The following is an 18,226-nucleotide window of genomic DNA, read 5'->3' as shown; positions in this document are numbered from 1 at the left end:
CTGGAAGCAGTAACCTTGCAAGCATCCACTGACTGGAGGTTAGCTCCTCCCAAAGGGGAGGACAGTACCTAATTTACCCTGATAGGCATTAAGTGATAGGGAGAACTGATGGCAAGTCATTGTCTGGCGGTAGATGTGTCCCTTTTGGAGCCACCTCTACCTTTGCCCTGGTTGTTGCTCTTGTTTCTGCCTCTGGTTTAATGCCTGCTGTTTGAGAGTCCTGAAAGGACTACTGTTGGTGCTGGTAACTTTGAGCATGAGTGGATGAAGTGGTCTTTGCTATGCCTCTGATCTATTGTCTCTGAAAAGCAGTTTTCGGGGAAGTGGCCTGGAGGGCACCTTTAGATGTAGCAGCTCACTGACGTTTGACATTTTTTTAACATCCCGTTAATCTGATGGTGGAAGAGTTGCTATTAATCAAGTGGAAAACTGAGGAGGTGCATGGCGCCATAGATGCCTCAGGTCTTGATGCCTTGGGTGTTGATTCTTTGGAAACTGGTACAGTGTTTATCTAGAGTGCAGTGAATATTAGCACTTGAAATTACATTTCCTTTGGCCTTGAGCTCTTGTCCTCTTTTTCTGTAGGTCTTTGGGAGGTATTTTATTAGTTGCTCCACTTCCTACCTGTGATAACTATAATAGCAAAGTAGATGAAACACAGAGTTGGCAATGTAACGATAGGTGGTAGCCCCCAAGACACATGCTTGCCAGACGTGTCAACACGTTGTCTCTTTTTGTCTGAAGGCAGGACATCACCCTTTGCTTGTACTAAGGAACATTGTTGCACTGTATGCACAACTAGAGCATCTGGGAGGGATCTGGCCCCAGATGTTGAGTGGATCCGTGTGTAAGTCTACCCTTGACATGACACCATTTCCCTTTACAAGCTCTTTAAAGTTGTCTGGGCCAGTTGTCAGCATGGCCTTTAGCTTGGGGAGAAACTGCTCTGTCCTTTCAGCTTTAGGAAATGTCTCTACAAGGTCTTGTTCACCAAAGTTTTGGGCCAGTGTTTCTACAATGTACCCTGCATCTCTCTATAGTACCTCAGTGTCTTTTTGTACCAAACGGTGATGCAGAAGTTGCTAGAGGTGTCGTCCTGGTAAGGGCAGAGCCAAAGGTTACATACACCATGCTGGTCTGAACACAGATATTTGCTGTTGCTCCTTGGGCAGAATTGGAAAAGCATACATTCCATAGCTTCTTCGGTAAGACATTATCTGGCGATGCGACCTGTATTGCCTCAAACGTTGGTGAATGCTGGTCAGTGCTGGAAGTAGGGGCATGTGGCATAGAGGACCATTGACCACCAGTCACTAAGGGAATGGCTGTGCAGTGGGAAAAGGTCTGCTCGTTATCTTCTAAGGTATTGGTACAAAAATCTTGCACATCTCATTCCATAAAGCCAGCTGCATCAGTCTGGGAAGTCATACTCAAAACGTAGAAGTAAATGTACAAACGTGTGTCCTCATCTATTGTGGAGAATGTGAGAAGTCACAAAAGGTTTTGTGACTCAAAGTTTTCAAACAAAAACAAGTTGCAAACATCTGAGCTCAGAACTAGATTATGTAGATATGCACAGCATGTATATCTACAGGCACACATGTTATGAACATCTTAATGCATTACTAAATATATATATTTAGATAGATATATTTATGATCAATAGATATATTTACAAACATATCTGATTAGGGAACATTTTAACTTGGAAACACCAGTTAGTGAAAGTGAAATTTAGATCTATTTCCCCAGATGTGGGCTTTCAGTTAGAATTGAGGCAAAATAGACCTTAGTTTATTAGGCTTTAGGCATTATGGCCCTCATTCTGACCCTGGCGGTCTTTGACCGCCAGGGCGGAGGACCGCGGGAGCACCGCCGACAAGCCGGCGGTGCTTCAATGGGGATTCCGACCGCGGCGGTAAAGCCGCGGTCGGACCGGCACCACTGGCGGGGTCCCGCCAGTGTACCGCGGCCCCATTGAATCCTCCGCGGCGGCGCAGCTTGCTGCACCGCCGCGGGGATTCTGACCCCCCCTACCGCCATCCAGATCCCGGCGGTCGGACCGCCGAGATCCGGATGGCGGTAGGGGGGGTCGCGGGGCCCCTGGGGGCCCCTGCAGTGCCCATGCCACTGGCATGGGCATTGCAGGGGCCCCCGTAAGAGGGCCCCTACATGTATTTCACTGTCTGCTGCGCAGACAGTGAAATACGCGACGGGTGCAACTGCACCCGTCGCACAGCTTCCACTCCGCCGGCTCGATTCCGAGCCGGCTTCATCGTGGAGGCCTCTTTCCCGCTGGGCTGGCTGGCGGTCTGAACGAGACCGCCCGCCAGCCCAGCGGGAAAGTCAGAATTACCGCCGCGGTCTTTCGACCGCGGAACGGTAACCTGACGGCGGGACTTTGGCGGGCGGCCTCCGCCGCCCGCCAAGGTCAGAATGAGGGCCTATATCTTCTTGTGAAGTGGTACTTATTTTCAGGAGCAGAAATGAAAGCTATTGCACTGTTCAATAAAAGATAATGAAATTAAAGATAGATTTTGCAACAGGTATATAGTACCACAGATTCAAACACAGGGAAATCTCTTAACTATCTGTTGTCTATATGTTCCTAGCACTGATGATGCAAAGTTATTCTGAGAAGACACAACTAGAAAACTGAAAAAAACATTATTTGTTTGTAGTGATTTTAGTTTTATACTAGACAAGGTTATGGAACTAACCTTGTTCACCCAGAAAGCATGACAAAAGATAGGGTGAGTATTAAAGAAATTATGGTCTTACTTGGTATATTTGATACTGTGAGAATGAAGCATCCTTCAAAAAGGGTATATGCTTTCATTTCTATTCCCATTGGTAATACTGAAGAATAGACTGGCACCCAATTCAATTACCTACCAACTTCAAACGTAGACCCATTCAATGGTCGAATCAGAACATGCAGCTGTCCAACTCAAGGTCGGCTGGACAGAGAAAAGGAGTACATTGCCAAAGTGGACCTTTCCTTTACATCAAATTTAAAAGCCTTTGTGAGGGAGGTTACACTGAATAATGAGGGGTTTGTTTCAAGCGTCCTTGAAAGAATATTTCTGATCAAAATAAATAGGATCAGCAGGGAAAAGGAAATAATCTAAGATGTAAGTTAAATGTCCTACCATAGGAGCATTCAAAAGCTAGATTTACTAATAAAGAAAATATTACCTATGTATGCCAGCAGGTATGTAAAACTAAACGCCAAATTAAGGCATTGCACTTATCTAGAATAGCTCAGAAGGATCAAAGAAAGTTTCAGATATTGATAGTAGATGGTATGCCCCCAACAGATCAATGAGTTGTTTCGCTAGTCTAGATGGTATGTCCCCAACAGATCAATGAGTTGTTTTACTAGCCAGATATTTGAGGAGTTACCCTGATGAATAAATGTAAACTTGCATTCAATACCAGTTAGGAACAGGTGTATGCAGAACATGCAGCTTTAATAAGGAAAGGAATCTACTTGTTCTATATCATTAGTAGGGAGTACACATGTGGTAAAAATTTTAATTTTTCACAAGCTTTTATTTCTAGTCTGCACCACTCCCTTGTATATTTATAAGACTTACTTTCAGAAACCAGATACATTATTTTCAAACGTTATATGGCACAATAAAATCAAAAGAAGATCATACAAGCTACTCCAACAAGAGGTGGGTGGTCTCTTCCACGCGGGCACAACAGTGAAAAGCTGGTTTCTGCTGTCACTAAATACTGGAGTCAACGGTCCACGTTATACATGGTAAGTTCTGCTGAGAGCTACGAGAATCCTTACACCATTCGGCATAAGAGCATTGCAATAAAAAACATTTTTTTGATATGTGTACCTCTGGTGGCGGGGTTAGAAAATGAAGAGTGCCAATTCAGTTACCAACCCCAGCTGTCCTATGTGTGCTGCCGAATTCTAATTGGGTCCATTTGGTTGTGTCTTGCCTTTTACTACAGACCTACACAGAATATATATACATAATATATATTCAGCAGTAAATTATATGCCAGCAGTTGAATAAAAACTAGATGCAGATATTATTATTTTATTTTGTATTGAATGCAAATCCTATGTTGCTACATGCCATCACAAATGCTAGGATCTTAATTGTCCGATTGTGGAAAAATAAATAACCTTCCTCTTTCTAGGATTTGTGGAGGGAAATATAGAAGGCACATTCTTTTGAACTACAAGTTGTAAAGGTTAAAGATAGTCTGAAGAGGTGTGAACAGATCTAGGACGATTTTTTTGTATTTTTTTATTTTAACATCAGATGTGGACCAAACAAACTTTATTGTTAGAACAATCTAAACTCTGGAAAAGATGTTAAGAAAGTCCTGCAACACTGATACTCAAACGATTACATGAACAGAGATGTAAACAACTTTATGTGAATTGTTTTGACATTATTATTGAACAGGATTACAATAAAAAACGAATTCACTTATTTTACATTACATGAAATTCACAGTTACATGAATTTCGTGGATGTGAAATTTCTCATTTATTTTCTACAGGGAACTGTTCCAAGCAACAAATGTCTTGCAGCCACATATTCACTTCAAGGTGGTCTCCTAGCTCGGGTCTTGCGTGACATTTGAACCCAAGGTATGCATATAGTAAAATTTTTACTGACAAGTGAATTTTGTGAATTTTTTGATATGTTACTCAACGTTCATGAAATTTAACAAGATTTCACAAAAAAGATTCACAATTCTGCACAACTCTAATGCACAGAACGTCAAGAATATCGGACTCGTATTTGCTACTTAAAAATTAGTATTCTCAGATCATGTAATTTGTAAGTAAGAGCAGATGTAGAAGGCATATTTGAGAGGAGTTGCCAGACGTGCATTCCAAATTGTATGGACCTCACTGAAGAAAGATCTCTGAAAGGCATATTTATTTTCAAAATGTGGGATGCAGATAGATCTTTTGCTCTTGAGTTGTAGCTTTTATGAGCCTCAATAACTTTTACAGGAGATATCCAATAGGTATAAGGCTTTTGCTAAGTAATTTTCATAGTGCATTTGGATGCAATAGTTAGCCAATCAAAGAAAGCAAGAGTATGTGCAATTTATTCACTTCTGTGTGTTCATCAGAAATCTTGTGGCAACATGTAGGGCAGCTCTCAGTGGAGGTTGTCTGCTTTTGGGGGAGCTGGCGAGACGGGCTGATGCTTATGCCCATCATGTGCTGGAGCAACAAATGATGCAGCTCTGAATTTTATGGTGAGACATGGATTTGAAGTACCTCTTTATCTTTGTACCTTGTCGAACTTGTGTGCTGAATACTAGTACTTTCCATTGAGCAGGAGATGTGTTGGTATTCAAGTAAGCAAAAGAACATAAGAGCAGCTGATACTGAGTTTCCAAGAAACCAAAATGTTTTTATGTATGATTTATACTTTTGTGGGTATTAAGATAACTTACTCTGACACTGGATCCTATCAAAATGCCATTTTGAATCTACTCCACATTTAGCAACAGAACTGCCAACTATATTGTATCCATCTACACAGGTGTAGACAACGCGTGTCCCAGCCGGGTACTCTGGACTAGGGTCCTGCAAAATAAACAAAAAAGAAAGCCCTCAGCAGTGAATAAATAAAACAGGATCACCAGACGAAACATGACATTGAGCGTCTCCTGGGCCTTTGTAGTGGCCTCCCTGCTTCTAAGCCTGACAAATACCTGAGAAGTTCTTTGCTGCACCTCTACTCATAAATGTTTAACCTGATGGTGTCCCTTTCAAGAAACAGAGGGCCAGATGTATCATTATTTCCAATAGTGATTTTCTGCGAATCACAATTAAGTAATCGCTTTTGGAATGTATGAAACTCCAGGAGTTCCATATTGCGATTCGCAAGGGCTTGCAAATGGACCTACCTCATTAATATTCATGAGGTAGGTCGTAATGTGCGACCCATTGCGAATGGCTACAATCACAGGATGGTGGCCTGCTGGGCTCAGCAGACCACCATGTCTGTGATTGCTTTTCAATAAAGCAATTTTTTTTTTTTTTTCAAATGCAGCTCGTTTTCCTTAAAGGAAAACGGGATTCGTTTAAAAAAGAAAAATGAATAGTTTTCCTTTCGTTTTTTAAAGAGTAGGCAGTGGTCCGTGGGACCAGTGCCTGCTCTTAAAAATTGTTTTTGCATGCATTCACAAAGGGGAAGGGGTCCCTTTGTGAATGGGTTACCACCAATTTGAAATTGGTGATAACTGTAATTGTTTTGCGACCGCATTCACAGACACAAAACAATCATACATACCTCTGCGATTCGGTATTAAGAAGGGGCGCTCTTGACACGCCCCTTTCGAATACTGAATCGGTATGTAGTCACAAATCCAAATTGCGATTTGGTAACAAGTTACCGAATCGCAAATTGTATTTGTTACATTACAAGATGCAGTTTTTGCGATCGCAAAACACTTTGATACATCTTGCCCAGAATCACAAGCAATTTACAGCAACAGTTTGGTAGCATACATAAATAAATAGAGGTGTATCTCTGTCTGTCAATGCTTGAGTGCAGGTGAAACTGTGATGCACAAACTATGCACCAAAGATTTCAGACACTACTTCGTAGTCTTCATTTAGTTCACAGCTTAACCTACGTATTTAAGTATGTAGTAGTATTGATAGCATGCGGAACCAGCTGCTCAACAATGCAGAGCTGTGCAAGGTGAGGCAACATTAATTTCTCAGGTGAGATGGGAATCTCGGATGGTTGAGGGCCCTGGAATATGGTAGCACATATCAGGAGTTGTTTGTCACTGGTTGTTTTGGGTTGCTTCAGGTTATCAGGTTATAAAGCTCTGTAGGGTTGAGAGAGAGAAGATTACATTTCTTCATCCCTTTGATGGGATGCAATGTAACATGAAGGATATTCTTTAGTGACTCACATTGGAACCAGAGTGAAAGAGAGCGAGAATTTGAACCATGGTTCTGAAGTAGACATAAAGAGTGTAAGTTCTGAGTTTCTAAAGGATTGAAAGCTGTTGCCATGCTTCAAGTTGGAGTATAAAAGAGGTGTTCATGGTTCAAAGCTATAATGTATTTATTCATATATCTCAGACCTATCACCAAGGACCACCTGACAGTTTAGAAACTTTAGAACACATATACGCATCAGCCATGCCCATACATACTGGTATAATAAATGAATAAACACGGTGTAAGAGTTTGAGAGATGATTAAGATGTTTTTTGTACTGGCATGTTGTTTATTACGTTTCTGTATTGCAGATGATTTTAAGTTAAATCTATGAGACAGAGGGAGATTATTTAATAATCTGCCAGTAAAGACAGAGAGTGGTTCTCAACAGGTCTTCCCTTACACAGTTGTGGGGTCTCTTGACTAGCAAAAGCTTGTCCCTAAATTGCTCTAGTTTGTAAAGGTATGGTACATTTCTCTGCCTGTTAATCCACCTTCCTAGAAGTGACTGCTTTGTAGATGACAGAGTATGCTGTTAACAGAATGCTGGCTGGTACGGGCCATAGTGTTGCTCCACATTTTGAACAGATATGTGGCCCAAGGATTTTGCTCTGTGCAAGTAAAATGAGGAAAGGCCAACTAAAGCTTTCGCGATGAGCCAGGATTCAATTTGGTAGCTGGGTGGAGGAAATAGCACATTGTGATGAAAGTGGCTAGGCCTGTGACACTTATGAGTGTACAATGAATGGTACAAATAATTCAATAGCTGGGGTGACCAAATGTTAGTAAAATCATAGAAGATAGATGTGTTTAGTTTTAGCAATGTATAGGCCACTTGTTGTATGGGGGTCTCTATGTATCAGTAGTAATCAACTGGGGCGTGATGGCAGAAGTGCACATTTAGTAGTGGGACAAATTGTGGTAGGGTGTTGTGATGCATGATGGGAATCAGTGCCCTAGTGTACTACCATTCTAGCAATGCTGTAAAAGTTGTAACGGATTATAGTGAATTTGTTAGGGTGACGCTGGGGAAAATAGCGAGGCTTTGTGGTATTACAGAAGGACAGGGTTTTGTGTATGGAGTGGAGGTGTCTGAAGATAGTTTTTATATCGCAGAATGGTGTAAACTTAAAACTTTGTGATTGATGCCCATGCAGGTGGAAATAGCATGTGAGAAATTTTGTGAGTCATAATGTTAATGGAAGCATACAGATGGAGGAGGGCATAGGTACCTTATTTTAAGGTTCTTCAGGGTGTCATTGGCCACATGTGCACTGTCTTTTTTCTGTATTAATTAAGGGCATCATTATTATTGGTAAATTTGCAGAGGGGCTGGGTAATGTAGGATTTTGAATGCACTTATGTATGTTGTAGTGATGAAGAATTCATTTATGGATGACTATTTCTCAAAAAAGTGTGAATAAGCAGCATTATCTCAGGTAGTGATGTATTACTTTAAGAGTGCTTTGCTTTAGTGATGGTACTTTGCTAGGAGCTTTTCCTTGCTTATGAAAGTTTCTTTTATCATTAGTAACTAACACTTTTGAGGATGTGCAGTCTTTATCTGTGCAGGATTTTTACCATTGCATTCTAATTTTCAGATTTCTCGCTTTAGTTACTTAGGGCCATATGTACGAAAGCTTTTTCCCATAGACACAGAATGGGTAAAATCCTTTGGTACATCTGGCCCTTAGCTCCTGAGTTTGCCAAGGATCTCTTGGTATGGATCTGATGTGGGGTCTGATGCTCTTTGCGAGAAACTTAAACGGTCAGCTCTGGAAGTACGATGACACAATGTTTATGTGTATTGTGCCTTCAATAAGAAATAAACAAGTCTTTACTCCAGTTACATTGTATGGTTGACTTTTGTTTTTTTCCCAGAATAAATCTTAACCTTCATAAAGATACCAGGCGGGTAAGATGTGACAACCCTTCAAATTAAAACAATCCTATTACAAATACTACAATTAAAAATCTAAATAAATGATAAGATGACCAGAGGTCACAAGATGAAAGCATCAGGGGCTGTTTTGTTGTGATGCTATTTACAATCGCTATATTCTCTGGACCTATTAGGTTGCCAGATACAGCTTTCCAAAAGCTTTCAACCTTTAGAGATAATCTATTGGTAAAATCCATTCACACTGTAACCAGATTTGAGGTTGCTTTTGCAATCAGAGTGTTGAGGACTGGATTGAAGACAGCAAAAATGCAGATTCCCAATCAAATTCAAGCATGCAATACATACTTTCATGGAAAGAATAGTTTTGTAAGAATGTATTTTCTCTCACAGTACATTGATGATTTTCTGTATTTTTGTAAATTCTTTTGTTATGAATACCCATACAGCAATTAGTAGATGATTGTTTGCTAGTGTTCAAAATATTGTATTATTCAGTCGTAATGCCTTATGTTTTGAAGAGCTCCTTAGTGATACAATGGCATATTGCATTCTTACTTTATTCCAAGTGTATGACCACTCTGTTACTTCAATAGGTACTCCTTTGTTAGTGAAGATTACAGGTATGTCTGGTCTAATGACTTTTTGGAATATTCTAAGAATGTTTTGTTTTTCAGGATTCATGTCCTTTGAATATTACGCATTTTGTAGGTTATTCCTCCATCAACATCTGACTTTTTTTTAGCAGTTTTACTGCAGCTCCCTTTTTACAGCATTCTTATGTCTTTCACAGGTATACCTTTGGTAGGTTGTGTGTGATCAGTGTTCTCTGACCCAATCTCCAGGTATTCCCTTGTCTGTTATCAGTTTAAATATATTTGCTGTTGATAATGTGTTCAGAACGTTTTGCTATGGCTGTTAACTTTCCTTCCCTACCCTGTCTCATACTCTTTTTGTACTGGTTTGTGATTTTCACCATCGGGGAATGTTAAGTCACATTCGTATCTGCGTCTATTGGAAGGCTGCTTTGATTGCTTGTTGGATGCTTTTGATGTTTCTAGACCACACTCATAATCTCCAACATTGATTATGCCAACAGATAGTACCTCAGTGCATTCGCTTTCATCATAAATAAAATACAAGCCATCTATAATGCTGCCATAAGGTTTCTTCTCTGACTTCACCCAAGAGAATGCATGACTCCAGTCATGCAGATGCACCACCAGCTACCTATTGCTAAAAGGGCAATGTTCAAGGCACACTAAATTGTCTATAAAGCCTTCCAAGGAAAAGGATGTCTATACCAACAAGCAATACAAACAAAATGGAACACTGCGCTCCAGCCTGGCACCACTTCTCATCATACCACTTTACCATAAGAAATCTGTAGAAGGCACTTCTTTTTTCAGTAGATACCACCAAGCTCTGAAACTCACTACCATCAAGCATTAGAAGCATCCAGAAGGGTAAACACACCAGAAGACAGTTGAAAACATGGCTATTTCCATGATAACTACACCACCCTACATCCTGGCAACAGAGTCCATAAAGACAGTTGCACCCTCAAATGCAGCCTTTAACTTATAAGCCACAGATTCGAAACAACTCAGCCAGCAACCTGTTTTGGGTATTCAGGTAAGCTATGGAGGGCTAGCCTATGGTTCACTAGCATATTACATAGTTATGTTCATTTCATATGAAATATTTATGGCTCACAATAATTCTAAGAGAATAATACCCAGGGGTTGGCAGAAAATTGTAACTTATACCTCTTACCATAAGGCATATCTGCTATGAGGGTTGCCCATCGCGAGTACTGTGGAGACAAAAAAAACTATATCTCCAAATGTTCAGGCATGGAATAACTGAAGAGATCTGTCGCACACTGCTTGACAATTCGGAGGCGTTTAACTTAGTCCTCCACTTCAGGTTCCAAATATCTATGCGCTCTGACCACTGCTTTCCAGCCCACAATGACACTATGGAATAATACTGAAAATGTCCATCCCAGCAGATATCTCCACTTCTCTCTCTCCCCAACCATGCCAGCTCAGAACCACCACTATGCCAAATATCTCAGATTGGTCACCCCAGTGCAGTAACTAGCTAAACAGACTATTTATAAGAAATTCCATAAGGAACCTGCAGACCTCTTGAAAGCTGCCAGCATACTGAAAACCATAAAACTGTGCATCTGTCTCTCACAGCTCATCATCCACCACACTGCTACGTGCCATGTCCCATAGAATGTTAACCACACCCCAGTGGTCCTCACTCATGACACAGAAAGACAATACCCTTCCAACCACGCACCCTACATGGAATGTAGTTAAGCGCTTCATTGCATCATCTAGGGGTGGTAAGCACTATATAAATGCTGCACTACAATGCAATACAAAAATTAATGGCTCAAGTTTAAAGAATGTCATTAGCATACTTGTAGGGGCTGAAGTTGGTTTACCGGCCAAAACACCATCAGGGTTCAAACATATAGAAGTATAAAAATTGCTGGGTATATGTCAGCAGGCACATGCAACTTATTGCAACGTGGGCATATTTGTGGCACAGTACAGCAATATTGTGCTTAGTGATTTCATTAAGATATTGATACATTATGATAAAGGATCAGGAAGATGACTGTTTTGGAATTATTTGGAAAGGATGTGATCTTCAAGGTGTGATGTTGAAATATATTTCATCAGCATCTGTTCAGTTTAAGAGGTGTGGCAACCAATGAATGACAGGAAGGATCATAATGAGATCTAGGGCCAGATGTACAAAGCTTTTTGCATTAGCAAGAATCAGGCCGGTTACGAATGCAAAAAGGCATTTTTTAATGTACAAAGGCCCAACTGCGATTCGGTAACATGCTACCGAATTCCAATTTGGGTTTGCGATTCTGTATTAGGAAGGGGGGGTGTAAAGGAAAGGGTATCCCTTCCTAATAGCGAATCACAGTGGCATGTATGAGCGTTTTGCAAACGAAAAGTTGGTGGTAACCCATTCACAAATGTGAAGAGGTCCCAAAGAGACCCCTTTGCCTTTGTGAACGGTTGGAAAAATATTTTTTAAGAACAGGCAATGGTCTTTAAACATCAATCAATCAATCCATCAATCAATCAAACTCTATTTGTAAAGCACAACACTGTCACCCCAAGGGGTAGTTGGGTGCTGTGTCTCCATCGAAGAGCCAGGTCTTGAGTCTCTTATGAAAGTCTGCCAGCTTGGGGGCTGTATGGAGCTGGAGGGGAAGTTCGTTCCAGGTCTTGGCAGCAATGTATGAGAAGGAGCGTCCACCACTGTGGCTGAGACAGATGCAGGTGGAGTGTGCAAGGGCAAGTGAAGAGGAGCGTAGGTGTCTGGAGGGTTGGTGGAAGTTCAGATGATGGTTGATGTTGGCAGGTCCTACGAAGTAGAGAGCTTTGTAGGCATGCGTAAGGGTCTTGAACTGACATCTCATCTGGATGAGGAGCCAGTGAAGGTCTCTCAGGTGGGTATGATGTGGGTTTGTTTGGGGAGGTCCAAGGTGAGTCTGGCAGCAGCGTTCTTTATCATCTGGCGTCTTCTGGGGAGGTGGGTGGAGATGCCAGGGCACAGAGTGTTACCATGGTCTAGGCGGCTGGTGACAAGGGCCTGAGTAAGGGTCTTTCTGGTGTTGGTTGGGATTCATCTTAGGATTCTGCAGAGCATGCAAAGTGTGTGGACTCAGGAAGAGGTGACTTCGTTGACTTGTCATTTCATGGTCAGTTGGCTGTCCATGATGATGCGGAGGTTGCATGCATGGTCGGTAGGTGCGGGTCTGAGTTCTGCAAGCCACCAATTGTGGTCCCATGCGGAGGTGTTCTTCCCGAAGATCAGTACTTCAGTTGTGTCAGAATTGAGTTGGAGGCAGTTGTGTTTCATCTATTTGGCTCATGTTGAACATGGCGTTGCGGAAGTTGGAATTGGCGTTAGAGGGGTCCTTGGTGAGCAAGAGGATCAGTTGTGTGTCGTCTGCGTAGGAGATTATGTTGAGTCCATGGGATCTGACAACATGTGCGAGGGGGGTCATGTAGATGTTGAACAGGGTGGGGCTGAAGAATGATCCTTGTGGTACACTGCATCTGATGTCTTTATGTGCAGAGGTGAAGGGAGGCAGTTGGATGCTCTGTGTGCATCCTGTAAGGAAGGATGCGATCCAATCGATGGTGTCTTGCTGTATGCTCATGTTTTAGAGTCTGTTGATGAGGGTGTTATTGGAGATGGAGTTGAACGCCGCAGAGAAGTCAAGGAGGATCACAGCTGCAGTTTCTCCCTGGTCGAGGAGTGTTCTGATGTCGTCTGTGGCAGCGATCAATGCGGTCTCAGTGCTGTGGTTTGCATGGCATCCTGATTGTGAGGCGTCCAGGAGGTGTTTTTTTCAGGAATTCAGTGAGCTGCTGGTTGATGGCTTTCTTGAGTACTTTGATTGAGTAGGGGAGCAGGTGGATTGGAGAATAGTTTTTGGGATCACTGGGGTCAGCAGAGGTTTTCTTTAGAAGGGGTCTGATGGCAGCGTGGTTTCATCCGTGTGGGAAGGTTGCTGTGGAGATTGAGGTGTTGATGATGCTGGTGAGTTATATGCTGATTGGGTTAATGGCGAGGTTGTAGAGGTGGTGGGGGAAGGGGTCGGTGGGCGCCCTGGTGTGGATGGAAGAAATGATGGCTTAGGTGGCCAGGGCGGTGAGCAGAGACCAGGTGGTAATGATTTGGCTCATGTTCACTGGTTGGTTGAGTTGAGGGAGGTAGGTTGGAAGTTGAAATTGTTGTAGATGTTGGTGATCTTGCTGTGGAAGTAGTCTGAGAGGGTGTTGCAGAGTTCTTGGGAGGGGTGGATGGTGTTCTCTATGGCAGTGAGGTAGAAATGTATTTGACTATTTTGAAGAGTTCCTTTGTGTGGTTGGCCGCGGAGTCAATGCGGGTGGTGATGGGTGGTTTCTTGGCTTCTTTGATGCGCTGGTGATAGTTCCCTATGGCTGTTTGTGAGTTGGTTGAGTTCTGTAGTGTACCCGCTAGCATGTTTGGTAGTTTTTGTTCAGTAGGGAGACTCTGTTATTGCTGTCGGTGATCCAGGCGGCGAAGTTCTGGGCCGCCCGGTCGATGTCTGTTGAGGCCTCCTGTTGGGAAGTGGTGAAGGCCTGTGACCACTGAGTTTCCGTGACCTTGCTCCAACTGTGGTGGGAAAAGATCTGACGCCTGGTGATGATGTGCTGGGCGTTGGAGATGGTGAAGTGCACGATGGTGCGGTCAGTCCAAGTGAGTTCGTGGTGTGGCTGAATTTGATTCTGTCTCTGGAGGTGAAAAAGGGGTCAAGTGTGTGTCCAGTTTTGTGTGTGGGTTCGGTGATCAGTTGGGTAAGGTCGATGTAGTTCAGGTTCTAAAGGACAGAACATCACAACCTTGGTTCTCGCAGAAGATCTTAGCACCAGATTTTGACAGTCCATGCGGTCCTGGATCATTATCACTGTCCCTCCCCTAGAATGGACCTATCTATTCAACATGGATGGAAGCCCGAATGCTTTTCATACTTGTAAATGACCATGTGCAAGCCCTAGGAGAGATTGCAATATTCTTCACATCACCAGAGTGAGTGTGCTTCAGAGGCTGCAGTGACAGTCAGAAGCCTGAGCTCAGCCTTCCTCAGATTATCTAGCAGTTGACTTCTTTTTTCAGACTCCCCACGCTCCCCACTGTACAATTAATGAAAAATTCCATGTCTCATGAGGCAGCCATAGTCACATAAGTCTGGCATTCCAATTCCCATACTGTATTTGCAAACTGTCCTGCTAGACGTTTTCATGCATTCTGTACCAGCATAGAAAGCATTTAAGAACTGGAGTAAGATCTTTTACAAGTAAGTCAAATCTACCTGATCCAGGTGATCATCATCATCGCTTTCCACTTCTGTACCCTGGTTGTGACCCTGAACTCTGAAGTCCAAAGAAATCCTCCTTTGACTTTCCCCTTTGTGTTATGACTGTCAACTGTCACACACAGACACCACACATTTTTGTGCATCTTTACTAGTAGGAGGAGTATCCTGTTAGTATCAAGTGACAGTCCTAACAGGCATAACATGTGTTTTTCCATTTAAACATGGTTGCCCAGAATTTTGAGCTATGATAAGGAAGTGGGATCTAAGCTCAGGTGAAAAAGGAGTAGCTCCAATGGTGAGAGAGCTCTGCCCATAGCTCCTATCTGCTAACTAGATGACTCATCCATCCCTCTTCCCACTGACGTCCTGGAGGTGCCAATGAGAGTTCACACACATCTAGTTAGCTGAAAGTCTTACTAACTTTTCAATTTTGCTTTTGCTCCCTCCAGTCCTCAACACTGTCAGCTTTCATTGACACCACCAACTCTTAGATGGAGGAGGCTAGTATTGCCAGTGCTTAATTTGTGGGAAAAGAAATAAGTTCTAAGGCCCTTTGTACGAGGCCACTGTATCCTGCACCACCCACTGCCCCTGCGATCACTGTCAATGCCAGCAACAGCACAACTACTAACCATTCAACTCCTACAAGTGTGACAATTCAGATTATCCGCTGCCACCCAAAGCTATGAGTATAACCTGGGGACCATGTATGATTAATTATGAATGCATATTGACTTATTAAACACTGTTGCTGTGCTCATCTCAAAATCTGGAAGACACTGCCACCATGCGGAGGGTTCTCATTAGTGCTGGTGTTAAGAATTAAGTACTGGTGCCGAGTACTCAAATTAAGCACTGAGTATTGCCACCAATGACACAGTCTGCACTCTGCATATGTGGCAATAGTTCTGCCATATATGAATGTGGGTAAATCAAATGAGGACCACTGCTAGGCCTTTATGTTTCTCACGGACCGATAAAGGAAATAATGTCACAGGAGCTCTGACAACTTTTGGACCTTTTCCTATCCCACCTCCACTTTACCATTCTTTAAGGTAGTTACCAATGTGCCATCACAGAAAAAGAAGATACTTCCTATGTATAAAAAAGGAGTTACCAACATGCCCAGTTAATTTTAGGTTAAACATCTTAGTGGATTCTATGAGTGGGATGGCTAGTCCTCTACTTGGGCAAGTGGCTTGAGTCTAACCATATTCTGAGGCTGAACCAGACATAGAGCTATCCTGTAAAGCTTGCTATGGACTGCTGCAGAGATTGCTGACTCAGAAATATGTTAAAAAGGTGAAAACATTTATTCTATCTGTTTAACAATTTTGAGGCTCCATTTGACTACTTTGGAACAATGTAGGAATAATCCATGTGGATACTGCCTGTCTGGGCTTTAATATATGTGTGAATGGAGATGCAGAACAAGCAGCTATGCCAACATTTCGACGAATAGATTGATATAGGGATCTATCCCGGCTCAAATCCTGTTCAATTTATTGGTGGGGGATCTTTCAAATTATTAGCTTATTACTGGTTCAAAGTCACAAAGCAATTAGTTAATGTCATCCCCTTTTACTGTCAATCCAGTAAAACTAGACAAGAACTATTTAGAGTGCCAGTCAAAAACAAATGCATTACTGGCTCATGTATACAGGAACTGTCAAAAGACCAAAATGATGATCTAGGGAGGAAAGTTGTTTTTTACAGGCTGAGATAGTCCGGAGGAGTAATTTAGTTCAAATTATAAGGAATGATGAGGTCAAGACATTTTATAGTACAAAATATTGACTGTCCGCACCTACGAGGGGGGTATCAACAATTTGCACATCACATTGGGTGGCATGTAATTTGCATTCTAGCTAGTAAGATAGGTTTTGCTTGGGGACTAGAAGAGACCAAGGAAGGAATCCATCAGTCAAATTTGCATTAAATAATTCTCTTTGTGCTGTTTTTAACCCTGTGGCAGCAGCTTTGCTTGGACCCAGCACATATACTCAACAGTTGTAATGTGGGAGGCACTGGTATTTCCTTAACTGTAATAGGCACATTATAATTTAAAACAATGTATTGTTTAGTGTTAGTGTTTAAATCTTATGGGAATTAAACCAAAACATGCAAACAATGTATTTATTCTGTTAACTCTCAATTGTTTTCTAACTAAATAATGTTTAATGATGATTAATGTTGATAATCATTCTCATTGTTTTAAGAATGCGTTCTTACAACTTACCTTTACATATCCATTCTCCAAGGCAGGGGGAGCAGGGCAAAATATTGTGGGATTTTCTGTTGTATCAAAGCAGTGAGGATCAATTGTACTGGAAAGTAAACAGAAAAAGAAATATTAAAACCCTATATGCGAATGTTTGTAGATAGGGATTTGCATCAAAAACAATGGTTGGTTGAAGGAGAACACCTGTGGAATACCCATCTGATGGAAAGTAATGCAAATCGGTGCATCCAGCTAATGGGCATTACTTTGGGAAAATACCCAACACCAACCATGATTAGCATTGGATAGTATATCCCGGAATAATAATAAAAGTGATGGCTAGAATGCTTGAATTAATTTCAGCCTCTGTCAATTACACGGGCCACATCCCAATCCATTGTTATTTTGCACACCATACCGCCTCAGTTTGGACCCAGCCATATGCACATCAGTCTTGACCCTGCTCTAATGGGAGCAGTCCAGCCTGAACAGCCAGGCCAGGTCCTCCCTGAACCGGAACACAAGCAACCCAGGACTGGTTTCGCTATTATTGGAGTTCATTAACCAGGTATAGTATATCCCAGCATAACACCTGTGTCAAGTTTCGATTACAAAATTAACATAAACCTGATGCAAACCATTAGTAAATCTGGACCTCCCACTCTAAAGAGTACGACAGATCATTCGTATGTGTGTGTGCATAGACACATCGCAATACAGAGAATAGGTGTGGAATGTGGATCACACTAAATTTCTGCCAAAGTCCAAAGATATTTTTCTATAATCTATGCCCTTTCTATTGTCTTTCACCTATGTCAGATGCACCTGTTTATGCTGTAATCCCACTAAAACTACACTAATCAAGTCAAAGTCTCATCTCATCTTAGATGCTGCAGTCAAATAGTCACCAACAGCAAAACTTGCATAATGGTGATAAAGGGTATTATTTCCAAGTTGATGCAATCCCAGGTACAGTGTCTATTATAATTTCAGATAAGTCTAACCTTGTAACAATAGTCACTTTGCTTTACCGGGAGACCAATGTAAAGAATACATGCTGTCACATTAGACATAGCTAGCTCTTCTGCATTCGCTGTGGTACATTTGCAAGCATTTTACTTTGTCATCTAGGTGATAAAGAAGAGGCAAACCTAATTGTTATTGTGCTTGTGGGAGGCTTAATTTTTAAATACACAATGAATGATGAAAAAGTGAGATCTATTCATGGGTTATATATTTCAAACAAAGCTCCCC

General features: G+C 41.9%; 1 protein-coding gene across 2 annotated transcripts in view; it reads right to left on the bottom strand.

The window, feature by feature from the left end:
* The window catches only part of C7 (complement C7), a 304,122-nt gene that overhangs the window by 48,700 nt on the left and 237,196 nt on the right, over positions 1-18,226 (bottom strand). For both annotated transcript variants that reach the window (XM_069221437.1, XM_069221440.1), the window contains exons 13-14: positions 16,991-17,078; positions 5,452-5,584 (exon numbers count right to left, since the gene is read on the bottom strand). In XM_069221437.1, the coding sequence (XP_069077538.1) occupies positions 5,452-5,584; positions 16,991-17,078 (221 nt within the window). The remainder of the gene's footprint in view (positions 1-5,451; positions 5,585-16,990; positions 17,079-18,226) is intronic.

Source organism: Pleurodeles waltl, chromosome 1_1, assembly GCF_031143425.1.
Source record: "Pleurodeles waltl isolate 20211129_DDA chromosome 1_1, aPleWal1.hap1.20221129, whole genome shotgun sequence".
Lineage (NCBI taxonomy): Eukaryota > Metazoa > Chordata > Amphibia > Caudata > Salamandridae > Pleurodeles > Pleurodeles waltl.
Note: the sequence above shows the minus strand (reverse complement) of the source record. Positions and strands in the feature narration are given on the sequence as shown.